This window comes from Jaculus jaculus, chromosome 8 (assembly GCF_020740685.1).
Source record: "Jaculus jaculus isolate mJacJac1 chromosome 8, mJacJac1.mat.Y.cur, whole genome shotgun sequence".
In the NCBI taxonomy this organism is placed as follows: domain Eukaryota; kingdom Metazoa; phylum Chordata; class Mammalia; order Rodentia; family Dipodidae; genus Jaculus; species Jaculus jaculus.
In genome coordinates this window covers 65241331-65257939 of record NC_059109.1, presented here as the reverse complement: position 1 = coordinate 65257939, position 16609 = coordinate 65241331, and the positions used below count along the sequence as shown (strand labels likewise).

At 37.9% G+C, this 16609-nt stretch overlaps 1 protein-coding gene across 1 annotated transcript in view; it reads right to left on the bottom strand.

Moving 5' to 3' along the window:
• Fbn1 (fibrillin 1) overlaps positions 1-16609 on the bottom strand; it is a 254992-nt gene that overhangs the window by 59828 nt on the left and 178555 nt on the right. Inside the window, exons 29-35 of the mRNA XM_045156152.1 lie at positions 16014-16136; positions 12714-12839; positions 11956-12081; positions 4062-4184; positions 3789-3911; positions 1562-1687; positions 12-134 (exon numbers count right to left, since the gene is read on the bottom strand). Coding sequence (XP_045012087.1) covers positions 12-134; positions 1562-1687; positions 3789-3911; positions 4062-4184; positions 11956-12081; positions 12714-12839; positions 16014-16136 — 870 coding nt within the window. The remainder of the gene's footprint in view (positions 1-11; positions 135-1561; positions 1688-3788; positions 3912-4061; positions 4185-11955; positions 12082-12713; positions 12840-16013; positions 16137-16609) is intronic.

The window sequence follows — 16609 nt, the reverse complement described above, 5'->3', positions numbered from 1 at the left end:
TAATATTTTACCTGTGCAGTTCCCGCCACTTCTATCCAGTTCATAGCCTATCTCACACTCGCACCGGAAGAGACCAGGGAGGTTGTGGCAAGTTCCAAAGACACAGATATTTGGAAGGGAACACTCATCGATATCTGGGGGTAAGAGAAGGAAAGTAAAATTATCTTTTTGCTACAGAAGCCATCTAATATAATTAGGCAAGTGAAGAAAATGACATATATCTAACATCAATCTATGGACTTCCCTAGGCTTTTAAGATGATGTGCCTTATACGCAGAAGACTCATTGATGACCGGCTACATTTCTTTAGCCCCGTCACGTGTTTCACTCATGGTATTGCATGCGGGTCCTCATCACTTTCGTAAAGAGCCAAACAGAGTACAGTCGGCCAAATGCTAGGATTGTTCTTATCTACAGATTTCCTGATTTATGTTGTCAGATAAATTTGAAGAACTACAATGTTTTTGTGGTAGCCTTAAAACTCAGTTTTCTAATCCTAATACTATGGTGAACATTTGCTATTTTTGTTAGAGCTCGAAAATCTGCAGGCGTCTTTGCCAGGCTTATGTTTTGGACTTACATTAGCATTCTACTGTGTTGATCAGTACACAGGCACAATGTTCAGTCTTGAGGCTGGCTTTAAATAACCATGACCAGTTTGCCAGCAATGATTTATATTGAGGACAAACAAACAAAACCTTTCCTTATAACATTAAAAAAGCAAATCTCGTACTGCGACTATTTATGTTACCAGAGGTGGAACAGTACCTGTTTTCCTTGGATTTTCAAGTAACAAAAGTAAATAGGGCATTAGGCACGTGGTCAAGAGCATAATCTAGTTTCTTTCCTGAGAAGAATTTTATGTCAACTCTGCATATTTAATATAAATGGTATAAATAACACCCAATGGCTCCATAAAAAGAAAAGTATTTACATTGAAATATGAGGAAACACACATATACATATAGTAGTTGAAGATTGACTGAATTCATATCTTCTTAAAAAGGAAGAACTATTGCCTAATACATTAACCCAGGGCCCCATTTAAACTTCTGTCAATCATTATCAGTTGTTTAGTTCTACTGAAATATTTTAGTTCATTGTAGTCGCTAATTATTTTAATGAGGGCAATGCGCTTAAATTTGGCAAGTGTGAGTAAAGAGAAGAAACTTGTGTTTCCTAATTGGATCCATTTGGAGCCAACAGGTTCCCAAGACTATTCCTGCATGCCCAGCACCTCCCACAGAGATGGAACTCTAAGCTGACCAATGCCAAGGCATGTGGTGTTATTCCAAAGGAGTTCCCTCCTGATGGATTCATCAAATATTGCTCTATGTCTGTCTGTACTAGATGTTTGGAGACATGCTGAGACATATGAGGGCATTATTCTATCAGAAAGGCTACAGCTGAGGAGTAACATCTCCGTGAACTGAACTGATGACCAGCTTAGATGTGATGGCAAACACATCTCAGGTTTGAGAGAAGAAAATGGTGACGAATGTTTAAATAACTGAACCTCATCTGGCCCTGCAAGGTTCCCAGCAGCTTCCCCACAGATTACCTTCACAGGCTTTCCCATCAGCACTGGGCACAAAACCCATGTCACATTCACAGCGGTATCCACCAGGGGCGTTAAGGCATTGGCCATTGCCACAGAGGTTCAGGTTCTCTGAGCACTCATCGAGGTCTACAGATAGAAAGAAACACAAGTTACACTTTCACCGTTAAGAGTGTTCCAATGCCTCAGGTACTATAATTTTTATATTTGCCAACTTCCTGAGTATAGCTATACTTCATACTTCTGTTGGCTATATTGAAAGTCACTGGTTTTTCTCCTGAATGTTTATATTGAGTATGCAGTAAACATGGGGTTTGGAACCAGAATCCTGAATGCTAAATGCCTAATGCTGTGAAATAAGTAACAAGTCAAACTCATTGTTCAAACTAAGGCCTCTTCAAGAAGGGTCTGCAGGCATACTCATGACCAGAAATATCTTTCCTCAAAATTTCTTTATTAGCAACCTCTATACTGATACACAATGTACTCTGATCACAGTGCCCTCCCATCACTCTCCTTTATCCCCCTTCTCATTCCCTCTGCTTTGAGTCTCTTCTAACTTGATGTCATTGTTAAACATTTGACAATTTTCAAAAATAAACATAATGCAATTTTATCATAATCTCCTTCTAATATATTTTTTTGTCCTCCCTCACTCACCCCCCTTTCCACTGTAACTAGATTTGCTTCTATTTTGATAACCATTTTCTTCTCCTCCATCATCAGTGTTGATAAGCTTAGTATTGTGTAGGTCTTGTGGTGGTAGTGACAGCTGCCATGAGGTAATAAGGTAATGGCCACTTTGTGTCAGAAGATAGCGTCCCACAGTGCTCTTCCTATCCTCTGGCTCTTATATTCTTTCTGGCCCTCCCTTTCACAATGTTCCCTTAGCCTTAGAAGGTGTGATAAATATGTCTCACTTAGTACTGAGCACTTAAATTTCACTTAATCTCGATACTTTGATAGCTCGAGTCTTCCCCATCTGGTGAATGATGAAAGCCCACATTTTTTTGAGACAGAATTTCTTACTGAATTTAGACTTCACCATTTGACTAGATTAACTAGCCAGTGATCCCTAAGAATTCTCTCTCCCCACTTCTCCAAAGCTGGGATTATAGGCAAGTATGACCTTGCTTGGTATTTTTCATGAGTATTTGGGATCCAAATTTAGGGCCCCATGTTTTAACAACAAGCACTTTCACCCATGGAGTAATTTCCTCATGCCCCCACCTTTTTTTTAATCACAAGCATTAAATACCAAATACTTGAACCACAAAAGACTAATACGTATAATCTAAATATTTTCTCAAAACTACTGGGAAGTTTAGGGCGACAAAACATTACTGGGTCAGGTAGAAATGATCTCATCTCTGATAAAACTTTCAGTAAATTCTAGTTCTAATTGCAATACAGTGAACCTCAACCCTCTTTTGGGCTTACATATCACTTTATTATCACAGTTTTCAGGATAAATTAATGGTTTAAGTCATATGAATAGCTATACTACAATGAGTAATAAATGTGGCTCATTTAACTCTGAAGCCATGATATCAAATGTTGTCTGTAGATGCATGCATAAGTAAGTGCATAAGTTATACAACCACATCTGAGCCATATGTATAAATGCATGTATCAATTTGTGCTAATTCTGTCACTAGTAATTAGAGCTAAGAAGGAAGAACATTCATTAGTATACTATAAAAGAAGTGGGTGAATTCCTTAAAAACCAGTTCTGTAATTATTATTTATAATATGATACAACAATGGTGATGATTATGATGAGAAAGATGAAAGTATAGATTGTTCTCCTAATCCAAAGGACCTGATCCTCCTTTCCTTACATAGCTTTTTATAGCCAGCTTATCCTTGGGTTTGATATGAAAAGCAGTCACTCATGAGAAACAAAAATATAAAGGTGTAGAATGTCAGAGTAGTATGATTTGTTTTAGTCTAATGCCACCAATGTATACAGTGATATGTGTGTACTTATGAACATCTGTTTGTTTATTTATGTATCCATATTTGTATATACGTATATGTAAATAAGGAGAGAGAGGGAGGAGAGACTGATTATTGTTAGCTTTTGGGGTTCTACTTAAATGTTCTGGTTCCAAAGTTTTATTCCCTGGGGATCTGATTCGATCTTCAAAGAGAATTATTAGTCTAAAGGATGGGGAATACCTTGCTTCTCCAACTTACAGTTTCCCAGTTGTCTCCAGAGACAGCCTACCTGTACAAGTGAAGCCATCGCCTGTATAACCTTCCTTGCAGAGACAGCGGTAAGATCCCATGGTATTCTTGCAGTCTGCATGTTGGCTGCACATGTGTGTTCCGTTGGAGCACTCGTCCAGATCTTAAGAGCAAGGTTACACCGTCATTAATAGATAATGTGGCATTTAAGTTCAATTATGTACAAGTTAAATGGGACTTTACAAAATTACTATGCTTATATGTATAATCCATGGAGTTCATGAAAAGCAGGTGCTGCTCTGCTCCAGTTCACCTGTGCACTTGATGCCATCTCCAATCCACCCAGGACTGCAGCTGCACTTGAAGCTTCCTGCTGTGTTGGTACACATAGCATGCCTGCCACAGTTATGGGCTCCAATTTCACATTCATTGATGTCTGAAAAAACAACCAGTGGTTTAGAAAGAAGCCATTTTGCCTTTTAATTGATGTATTAATATTCCAAAGATGATATGCACTCACACTGCCACAGTATAATACAGACAAACTTATAACCACATGTAAACTGTCCATATTGAACATTTTAAGTTGTAAAGAAGGAATAATGTGATAAGATTTGCTACTGCTAACATTTTATAATATATGTATTTTGATTTCTCAAGGTAGGGTTTCATTCTAGGCTGACCTGGAATTCACTATGTACTCCCAGGGTTGCCTTGAACTCACAGCTATCCTCCTATCTAAGCCTCCCAATTGCTGGGATTAATGGTTTGTGCCACCACACCTGGCTTACATTTTATATGTTAATATAAAATGCTCTATATTTTAATGTAGGTGTCCAGCCACTACAATGTAAAATAAACCAAGTAAAAGCCTTAAAAAGTGGGTATTTCTGGAACTATAGTTTAAAGATGCATGTTTGTTTTTTTTTTATCCATTATAGACAATGGAATATAATGCTATTGGCATATCAAAAACTTTTGAATAACTTATAAATAAAAAATATCTTATTCCTAAAGTTAAAACATTGTTATTTAATGTTTTACTTTTATAAATGCTTTCATCTAGGGCTGGAGAGATGGCTTAGTGGTTAAGCGCTTGCCTGTGAAGCCTAAGGACCTCGGTTTGAGGATCAATTCCCCAGGACCCACGTTAGCCAGATGCACAAGGGGGCGCACACGTCTGGAGTTTGTTTGCAGTGGCTGGAGGCCCTGGCATGCCCATTCTCTCTCTCTCTCTATCTGCTTCTTTCTCTCTGTTTGTCACTCTCAAATAAATAAATAAAAATATTTTTTTAAAAAAGCTTTCATCTAGCAATTGCTAATTCAATCACACACAGAAAATGTTCCTTGAGGCGGGATGCAACTGCTTTTCTTTAGCCTCCTATGAGTCCTAGTACATTGGTAGGCTAAACCTACTTGCATACTTCATGTAAAACTGAAGTCAACGTACAGGGAATCTTGTCAGAGTAAGAAATACCAGATTAGATCCAGTTACCAAAAGAACAAAAACTGTCTTCAAAATTCTCCATCCCCCAGAATCCCATTTCCAAATTTATCCAAGATAGACTGTTCAATATGCAATTATTATGGTGACTTTTTTTGTTTCCCCAAATCAATCTATTATATAACCATTTACCTCATAATTAACTGTCATTTACTAGGAACAAAAACTTCTAGATATGATACTATGACTTTAGATGGAAGCTAGTAGTTGACACAAAACTTAGGTCAAGAAGGATAACTTTGATGTTCAAAATGTTGAAAGAATTTCCAACGATCACATGAAAAGTGGAATGAATAAGAAACTGGTAAGCAACTTATGTTTACCCTCTTGTTTAATGAAGCCCAATTAAATAATTTGAAAGTATTTGGAAGCATGCTGTTTGCAAATGTTCCATCCAAGTACTACATGCTCCAGAGACCTTTGGCTTCCTCATAACTTCCAGAACAAACTGACAAAAAATGATGACAGATTTCTTATAGAAAGTTTGTAGTAATATCACTAATAATCATGAAATGAAAATATGTCTGAAAGAATATCCTTATCACCACAGCAGATTGTGTGGGTGTCATGTAATCTCGACCACCATGGGCACTGATAGAGGTCATACGGCAGGCCAAGGGAGGTACGTAGCTTTAGACTTGTGACTGGCAGCTTTAACCAACTGGACAACTGAGAATAGCACATTCCAAGGAAAGAATGAAGGCCAGGCCAGGAATCACAGTGGCAAATGTACAGGAATTAAGGAAGGTAAGCCTTCCAATTCTGGCCTAATGGACCCTACAGAACTGACACAGGGCATGCACACATCTTTTTCGCTCAGAAGTAAACACACAAATCATAATTTTTATGAAGTTCTGCCTCAATTTCTGTCTTATTGGTCACAATCTTTGGCATATCATTTTAGGTGGAAACAATGAGCTTGAGTTGCACATGTCCTAATGTCACTAAGTATTACGGAGCTGTTAGGATTTGAATATAAAATGTCTCCCAACACTTGGTTGCGAAATTGTGGAACGATGTAGAATCTTTGGGACTGTGACCTAGGCTGCAGAAGTGGGCCACTGTGGGTAGGCCATGAAGAGGATATTTGCTTCTGGTCCGCAACCAGGCCTTATATTTCCTGATCTGCCAAGATGTCATCAAGTCATGCTGCAAGCTCATACCACCTTGGATGGAGATGCCCATGACACCATGCCTTTGCTATCATGATGAACTCATATGCCCTGCAGTCAAGAGCCAAAACAAGTCCTTCCCCCCTTCAGCGGCTTCTGTCAGCTATTCTGTCATAGAGAGAAAAGTAACTAAAATGAGAACCAAAGAATTTTCTAAGTGGATGGAACTCCAAATTCCACTGTCAGAATTTTCAGCTTCTCAGAGAACAGAGATTGGGTGCCATAGAAAGTGACACGCAGAGCCAGATCTGCCTGTGACTCAGTTGTCCTGTCCACTTGTGGTTCTCTTCCTCTGGGACACAGATGGTCAAGTGAATTCATTTCTTCACTAACTTGAGGATTTTATTCTAATTCTTGCTTTAAAGAATTCTTAAAATCCTGGTGAATATGAAAACATAGATACTTATACTTTTACTAAGCATAATTTTTACAGTTAATCAAGTCTGTTAATCTAACAATTCTCTAATCTCTAAATTTCTTTTTTTTCCCATTAGTGCATATTCACTGTCTAAAATGGGTCTGGGTATGATATATTCACACATACAGATCATACACTTTGACCACATTCATCATCCCAATTTACCTTCTTTTGCTTCCCATTTTTGCACTTACTAATTCCTAAAGGTACCCTTATTTTCATGTGTATTTTACCTTTTCATTAATTCTTGCATTTAAGAAAACTGCTATTTCTTTAGTTAGGAGTCTCTTTGTTTTTTATTATTAATAATATATTTAAAAAATTCTCATTTGAGAAAATATTTTTAGTGCCTCTATAATATTTTTAAGGTAAAAAGAAATGATATGTGCATGAAGCTATATATTTTTGACTTTGGGATAGGAGGAAAAAGTAACTCAAGAGTCAATTTTCAATTCTATTTTTTGAATATTTGTTTAACTCATCATCTCAAATAGCTTTCATTCTTAGTATGTAAAAAGTGAATGGGAAAGATAACATGGTCATTCAGCATAAAGGCACTTCTGAATGAAACGTGTTTACATGGTCGTGCTTATATACACCAACTATTATTCATTGTTTTCATGGAAGACTTAGGCCTAGAAATGTACTTCACTGTGAAAGCAGATAGAAGGGAAACTGAGCCACAAGGAAAACAAGCAAATAAAAGTACTGAACTGAAACACTCCTTAATAATATGAAAGAAACAGAATAAGAGCTTGCCAAGAACATCTTTTTCTGTACAAATGTTCTCTTTCCTCTACAAATTTGCTCCAGACAGAAAATTCCCTTTTAAGATTAAGTGTAAGCCAAGAAAAGCAAAGAAATTCAAATTTTAGGCTGACACTGCAACCTTCTTAAGCCCACTGGTCCTCAGTCACAAAGACTCAAAGGTCCTCTGTGCAGGGGCCCCTTGGAGGGTGGGGATGGGGTCTGAGTAGACTTTGTGTCAGGTTTTGGTACCCCAAATGTGTCTACCATCTATATACAGTGATTCTCTACATGTCTCTGGCCTCCTGTGGCCATCATACAGGGAGAGGGCATATCACCCCCACAAATACTTGCCTTTTCTACCACCTGTGTACCTCATCTGTCACATGTCCCATGACCCTGAGAGCGAGAAACATCAGAAGGGAAGTCTACATGCAAGGGCTACTTGGATTTCTTAATTTGGATAAAAGTTTGAGCCAAAACAATGAAGTGGACACCCATGGAGTTTTCACAGGCTGACAGCCAGTGGAGAATTAACAGTGATAAGATGTCGGGAGGAAATTAACTCAAATTCTGGCTGTTGGTGGGGAAGAATACGATTCTCTACCAAGGAGTAAGACTGACCAGAAACATTTCTCATGTGAAAGGAATGAGATAGTTTGAGAAATGGATTTATCCAGAAATCCTGTTATTTTAACTAAAAACCATTTTCATTTTAGTTCACTTAATGACATCCCTTATTCACTGAGTAAGTGAACAAACATGTACTGGGAGTTGGTTCTTAGAATCAAGTTTATGAAGGTCAAGACCCCACCTGTAGATGACATCCAGCAGTGACCTACTTTTTTTTGTCCCAATTACAATTATGTACATGAGCAGCAGAAGTTTAACATTGGGTTACAGAAAAAATTGTGATTCAACTCACTGAAGCCAAAGATAGAAGAGCTGTGTCCTCAGTTTCAAGCAAAGGCACATTCTCTCTCCATTAAATCAAACATTCCCCTAAGCAATACCCACAAGTTGGACAAAGCTTACAGAGAAAAAAAGAAACCCTTAGCATCTGTGTGGGCTCGGAATGTGAGTCAGTGGGTGGATTCTTAACACTGCTGATGTGATTGGGAGAAGGAAACATGTTTATTTGTTAAAATGGAAACAATCAGTAATGACAAGGGAGCTGAAATATTTAGACAAAGCTGTAATGGAGCCCAGAGGACGTTTTTGAGTTCTCATGAAACAAAGTTTCTCCTTGTGAAATAGCATGCATGTTTTTAATAATTCTTTTCCAGGGTACTCATTTAAAAATTCTATCTAAATAAACAAATAAGCACACATGCGCGCGTGCGCGCACACACACACACACACACACGTATTATCCACTGTGACAACATAATTTCAACATCTACCCTTGCTGTTATTTGTGGTGTGGCTTGCTTATCCAATTAGGCAAGATGCATATCTTTGTTTACATTAGTTGCCTAGGACATTATAAACACTTGTATTTACCATGAACATCACCAAGGTAACCTGATGGTCTTCTAAGTTGTGTGTGACACCAACTTTAAACCAAAAAAGAGCCCTAGTTACTTAGAATTGAAAAAAAACATTTTTGTCCAGATTCTAACAAAAACTTGTTTTTAAGTACATCAAACTTCCTTCCAATTCCTGTTTGTTCAAATCATTTTCAGTCCAGTGTGATACTCTTGCTTGTCAGTAGCAGTGCTTATACAAGATATTTTTCTTCTTTTCTAATGTAGCCCCGCATCCCATAGTAACTAGCCCAAGGGCAATTTGAATGACTGCAGAGAGCCCTGGTGACTTGTTCATGATGGCAAGCCTGAGGAAGAAGCCGGAATAAATTCAGGGTTTTACTCCTTTGCATGAGAATATTATGTGCCATGTGCCTAAGATATCAAAGAGGCTATAAAACTCAAGACAAATTTGGGGGCTTCTTCCTGTTGTGCTAACTGGGTATCATCAATCAAAAAAAAAAAAAAAACATTTTAGGCTGTGTTACAGAGTGCTGCCCTCCAAAGAACTATTACCATCTTAGCTATGACTACTAGCAAGGGACCCTAAAAATTGGACCTGTTGATGTACCTCCACAGAAGGAGAGATAGGGAGAGTCACTAGACCCTCACATGAGATCTAAGCCACTCCTAAACCTTCCTACCATGCGTATACAATTCTGTCCCAGATATACATGTTCTTGCAAGGCACTTGAGTAGATAGTGTGTGGAAAGTTAACTGAAGGGGGATTCCATCTATGCAGCTGTGGGAATGTTGTCATCCATACTACATGAGACTTTCCAGAGATGCCACTGCTTGGGGATCACCCACACAGTTCTATGTATGCCCATGCTCTGTAAACAAGCCCACAAAACTCACCAAGTTGAACTTTGGTAGAATGATACTTTGGTCTGTCATTGGTATTCTATCTGCAGGGAGCAGATGTTTGCATATGCTTCCCCCAGGCAAAAGTTCCCACAACAGGCTGCAGTTTAAAAGAATGGTACTGGTATTGGCCCTTCAGAAAGGACAGTCTTGCTCCAACTTTATATCTATGCTTTTGTTCATGGGATTCACTAAAAGGCTGCTGCTGTTAACAGAAAACTGGTGTCATCTCAAGCTAGTGTGTAATGTACAGGTTCTAGTCAATCTCTAGGTAACTCAATTGTGGAAATGAAAAACAAGGCTTTCAGCATACAGAGTATCTTAATTTTAAAAACTGATTTCAAGCATGTATGGTAAGTAGTAACATAGCTACCAAGTTACAACTTTTCATTAAAATGTCCTTTAGGTATGGATTCTGCATGCCTTGTCATGATAGCAATAAGATGCTATTCATTAGCCAGTACTATGCTAAAGGTATTCTATGCATTATAGTTCATTCATCTAAAATGACATAATATGGCATGAAAATTAGAAATTTCTTCATAGTAAGGAGTCTAAAATAGTTACTGCTTATGCCCCAGTTAGTTGGAACTTGGAGAATGGTGTTCTAGAGACTTTTTTTTGGTGTGTATGTGTGTGTGGCATGAATGCATGTGTATGTGTGTCCATATGTATGTGAGCACATATATGTACACATGCATGTAGAGATAAGAGGTTGATGCCAGGGGCCTTCCCAATAGCTCTAAACCTTATTCTATGAGATAGGGTCTCTGCTGGAACCTAGAGCTCACTGATTCAGATAGAATGGCTAGTCTGCTAGTGAGCCCCAGGATTCCCTATCTCCACTTCTTAGCATTATCATATACCGCTACACCTGGTATTTACATGGGTGCTGAGGGTACATACTCAGGTTGTCATGCTCGTGCAGGAGGCACCTTAGCCACTGAGCCATCATCCTAGCCCTGAGATCTTTTTCTTACTGGCAATGATGACTGTCCCCAAGACCTTCTCCTTTCATGAATAGCACTTCCCTCTGCATTAAATGTCAATGAACTCAGTTTGGCCAAACAATAGAATTCCCTCTATTCATTAAACACAGCACAGACTATCCTATCTCCCTCTTCATTACTGCTAGACCACCAGTCCTTAGCAAGTCTTACAATTATACTAGAAGTTGGTAATTAAGTTTGGACCACAGAACCCTTTGTACCTAAGTGGCTGCATGGACCAGTTGAGAGTATAATCATGGTGCCATTTATCAGAATGAGCCCTAGTCAGGCTTCCTTTTAACAATAGCACAATGAGCATAACAATATCCCAGCTCTGCTTCTGCCAGGGCTGGCCCAGAATATGTCATGTTGAACTACCAGTAATATTACTGCCATTATCCCATGCATGAGTAAATTTGACATACTTTGTAAAAATAATAAGTACATCGTGATGCTTTCTTGAAATATGTATATATAATTAGGAGAAAGCTCTGTACACCTAATATATTGTCAACCTGAAAATTTTGATGTTTGCTTTAAGTCAAAGGGCAAACCCAAGGTGGCTTTTGTAAATAAAACTGATTTGTTAAAAATAGTATATAGTTACCTAATTCAAGCTCACTATGGTTTCTGTTATGTTTTAAATTATATTACATGCCATAACATGCTACTTTAATAAAAGTTAGTAGAGCAAAATTTCACTCAATGGATCTGAAAATGCGAGTTTAACCTCACCAAAATCATGTCATTTGTACTGTTAATTTATTCACTGCATTTTTCACAGATAAAGGAACTAAACTTCAACTTGGATCTAATATAAATTATGACAGTTTTTCAAGGCATAAAAGCTAAATTAGTGAAAAATATTATATAAGTGCTTTATAACACACTAAAAATATTGTTTTAAAACTTGTTAAATTGTAAGTACCATGATAGTCTCTTAACTACTTAATATTTTATTGTTTAATATGAAAAAGAGAACATACCTGTGCAGCCAGTTTTTCCTTTTTTGCCAGAATATCCCATATCACAATGACAGATAAATGAGCCTTTAGTGTTCTCACAGGTCCCACTGAGGCAGATATTTGGATTCAGGTCACATTCATTGACATCTGTAAGACAGAGGTATCAGATATCTGAGGTAACTGATACTGTTATCCTTAGATCAAACAGCTTTGAGGAAGTGGAAAATGCTTTTACTCAAAATAGTCTTATAAGTAAGTATTACAAAATATAGTTAAATGTTTTCACTGAGAAAAATATTATGTTTAAAGAGCTTAGTTAACACTGGCTATCCATGCTGTACCCTGAACCATGCAGACTGGCTTTTACCTGCCTACAAGAAGGGGTGGGCTATTCAATGAATACAATAAATAAATTCAAAAAACAAATTTTAAAGGTTTCCATACCAACACTAAAGATTAATTTTGTGTAGCTTTAGATAAGCATTTTAGCAGCCTAAGCTCTACTCAGCAGGAAGAAAGTTACTTGGACACAAATCATAGGTAAATAAAATACCTATCTGGAGTTTACCTATGGTCAGATCAATCCATATAACATATGCAACAAGGCCATCATATCACAGCCATGAGAAAGTTATCCTTTGAAATGATTAGTTTAAAATATGAATACTAGCCTTATGTTTCCCATGATATCCATTTATCACCTAAACAAACTGACCTCTATGCAATTTCACACTATATGTGACTAATCATACAAGTTAGCAAATGTCTTCTTTGCTTACCAACACAAGTCTTCATATCTTCAGATGCCATGAATCCATCATAGCACAAGCACCTGTATTCTCCAGGTATATTCGTACACTGACCGCCATCACAGATATTGGGGTTATCCTCACATTCATCGATATCTGCAATACATAAAAACAACCGCATGTTGTTGACATTGACCCCAATATTCAGTGAGAAAACATTCACTGTTCTAATTCAAACTAACTCAGCCAATTTGCATAAAACTAGTAACTCTTGGGCTGGGGAGATGGTGTAGTGGCTGAAGGTGCTTGCTTGTAATGCCTACAAGCCTGAGTCCAATTCTCCAGTACTTCCATAAAGCCAGATTCAACAAGTGGTGGCTCTGTCTGGCGTTCATTTGCAATGGCAAGAAGCCCTGGGGTCCACACATATGCACTCATGCATATGTGCACACTGGCAAATAAATTTAAAAAAATAAACTAGTCACTCTTAAATTCAAATGAAGCTTTATATAAATTACCCCATCCCATCAGGTTATCTTGGATGAAAAGGATAAATCTCACAATATATTGCCTAGGGGCATGTGATATTTCTACACTGATAGAAGAGTATCGTTTAAACAGAAACTTAAACTCATGTCATTTAAAAATGATTATGAATCTTTATTTTTCTCATCCAATTATAAAGGCTAAAGCTCTATTATCTTTTATTTTATTGATTTTTAAAAATAAAAATCACTTCAAGTAAGAATGTCTATTTAAATGAACTTTCAGTAAAAAAAAAAATTAACATTTACTGTTTTACTTTTTCTTTCTTACTAACAAGATGTTTCATATAGATAAATCATGTGTTGGTACCCTCTTTTTCTTTAACTCTGCCCCCATTTTGTTGGGGACGCTCCTCAGTAGGGTTGCAAGTATTCCCCATGAGGTTGTGGGAGCAGAAGTTAGCTATTTTTGGAGGGAGGGGTTGCCTCTGGGCATGTCATCTCAACCTGTGGCTCTTACAATCTTTCCACACCCTCTTCTGCAAAATTGGTCATGGGTGAGTTTTAAGTCTACTTCAGTGAGGAGCTCTTAGGAGCCTCTGAATCTCTGCTTTAGTAGGTGTTGAGTATCCTCAGGGTCTGTCTCCTACAGCCTGGTGCTGCTTATCAGGGACAGCAAGGAAACAGCACTCATGCTCATCTCCCCATTCCCCTGTGGATTCAGCTGCGGCTTGGCTGAAGTGCACCGGGTAGTTTATTTCCTCCAGTCTCGCTACTTAAAAGACACAAGTAGTGTAATTTTTTCTTTCTTTTTCTTCTGTTTTAGAGAGAGAATTGGTATGCCAGCACCTCTAGTCACTACAATTGAACTCCAGCTGCCTACACCGCCTTGTGTGCATGTGCAAACTTGTGTGTATGCTGTATGTGTGATCTGGGAGCTGATCTGGGTCCTTAGGCTTCACAGGCAAATACCTTAACTACTAAGCCATCTCTCCAGCTCAACTAGTGCAATTTTTACTATAGTCAAGCAAACTAGCATATGTGACAATTGCATACATAGGTCTCTGTGTTATAATACCTAATACCTGCCTTAGCAAAAATTCAATACACACCACAATATTACTGACTACCACCATCCTATAATAGTAGATTTCTAAGCTTATTCATCCCACACAACTGCTAATTTGTGTACCTTTGGGCCTTTTTTTCTCCATTTCTTCTTTCTCTTCTGCCCATATAAACAGCCTATACTTTATTATTATACTTTTTTTCTAATTTATACAAATGTATATATTTTATGTAAGTTACAGTCTTGTATCACTTCACCCCCAGTCTCCATTTCTCTGAGGGACCTTCTCAGTAGGGTCCTTGGTGTTCACTGTGGGGTAATTAGGGTCTAACTTCAGTCTCCTGGAGGGTATGTATCTCAGGATAATTTTACCCACCCTGTGGCTCTTGCAATCTTTGTGCCCCCATTTCCACAATAGTCCTTGATCCCTGGTGGGAGTGTTAGCAATTTATTTTTAGTATTGAATTCTCTGTAGACTCTGTATTTCTGTTATGATATGTTTCAGTGCCCCAACATGCTTGTTGCTATTTCCCTGAAGGCAATTTTTGGGCTAGTATTGGGAACAATACTCAACATTTAGTTTTCATGGCCAAATTTATGAAGAGATTTTTATTTTAGGGAGAGTTTCTAGGTCAAGTGAAATCATTGTGGTGCCTAAACTCAAGTTCTCTTAGCTATAGCCCAAATTCAAGACCTGTATCACTCACTCTTTTCTCATCTCTTCTTGGCTGCCTGTCTCCTGCAGCACTAGGGAAGTATCAATTAGAACACTGATTCTCAAACTTTAACTTGTAACCTGATTCAAAGGGCTTATGAAAATATAGGTCACTCAGATTACACAGTAGTTTCTGGGATACAGCCTGAAAGTTTGTGGTTCTAGCAAGTTTTCAGGTGATGCTTATGTTGCAGAATAACATCAAATTAAGTAAAAAGATTAACTTCTACAAAATTTTGTACAATGAAGAAAATAGACATTATATGTCATCTACTATGTGCCAGGTACTTCATTAATTTTTTTGTGATGGCTAAAGTTTCTCTGGTTCTCAACTTGATTTAGCGTCACCATGGAAACAAATCTCTGGCAAGGTCTGTGAGGTATTTTCTAGACTAGGTTAATTGAGGTGGGACCGTAATTGTGAACAGCTCCATTCCATAGGCTGAGGTCCCAGACTGGATATAAAAGAGAAAACAAGCTGAGAAGTAGCATTCAATGCTCTCTACTTCTTTACTGTGGGCTGAATATGGCCAGCTACTTTATGCTTCTGTCACATGCCTTTCCTGTCATGAAAAATTGTGACCTCTCATGATATGCAGAGACATTTATCCTACCCATAACTGTGGGCTAACTCCACAATGCATGACCCATATACCTCAACAAGGAGGGGCCAAGGGGAGGGGGTAGGTCACAGATGAGCCTAATAATGGTAACCAAACTGACTGTATTTGCTGAATACAAAACTAATAAATAATAAAAATAAAAACTGTGACCTCAAAGTAAGTGAAAATAAACCCTTGCTTTCTCAAGTTGCTTCTGGTCAGGTGTTTGTTCACAGCAACAAGCAAGTAACTGATACTATTTTGTATATCCTCTTCAATACAATCTGAACTTCATTTTCCAAATGAAAATTCTGATACTAAGTGTCTTTATCACATAGCTACAATATAGAAGAGACAAGAGTTTGAACCCAAGATAGCCTGATTCCAAAGTTCGGACCTAAGCCACCCTACTGAGGAGACAGCCATTAAGAGACTTCAAAGAAGGCTAAACATACTCACCTGTACAGGATCTCTGGTCAGGCATTAGTGCAAATCCTGGCTGACAGCTACATTCATAACTACCTTCAGAGTTCGTGCAGAAGGTTTCACAGCCACCATTCATTATACTGCATTCATCAATGTCTAAGAGATATGAAAATCATATTAGCTTCTTGTGCAATTTAAATGTTTGTCCAGTTTAAAAATCATTTAAAAAATAATTACTATAGTAAAAACATGAAGCAGTGAGACCATTATTAAGAGGTAAATTAAGCACAAGTGCTCAACTCTCATGGGCAGTACTGGTATCATGATAACAGGGTGAAATGTTTGTCCCCTGTTGCCTTTTAGTACACACTGGTGTAACATGAAGGTCCTTGCCCAATGCCAGCACTTTGCTGTTGGACTTCCCAGCCTCTATACCTGGGAGCCAGTGAATTTTTATCTATTATAAAATATGCAGGGTCAGGTACTCCATTATAGCACACTAAAATAGGCAAAGACACCTTCCTTTGTGTTTATAGTTATGGCAATTCTCTTGTTCATTGATATTCAATTTGAACTTGAATTATGGTTTGATTTGCTGAAGCTTCATTCCTGTTTGAACTTGTTCTTGA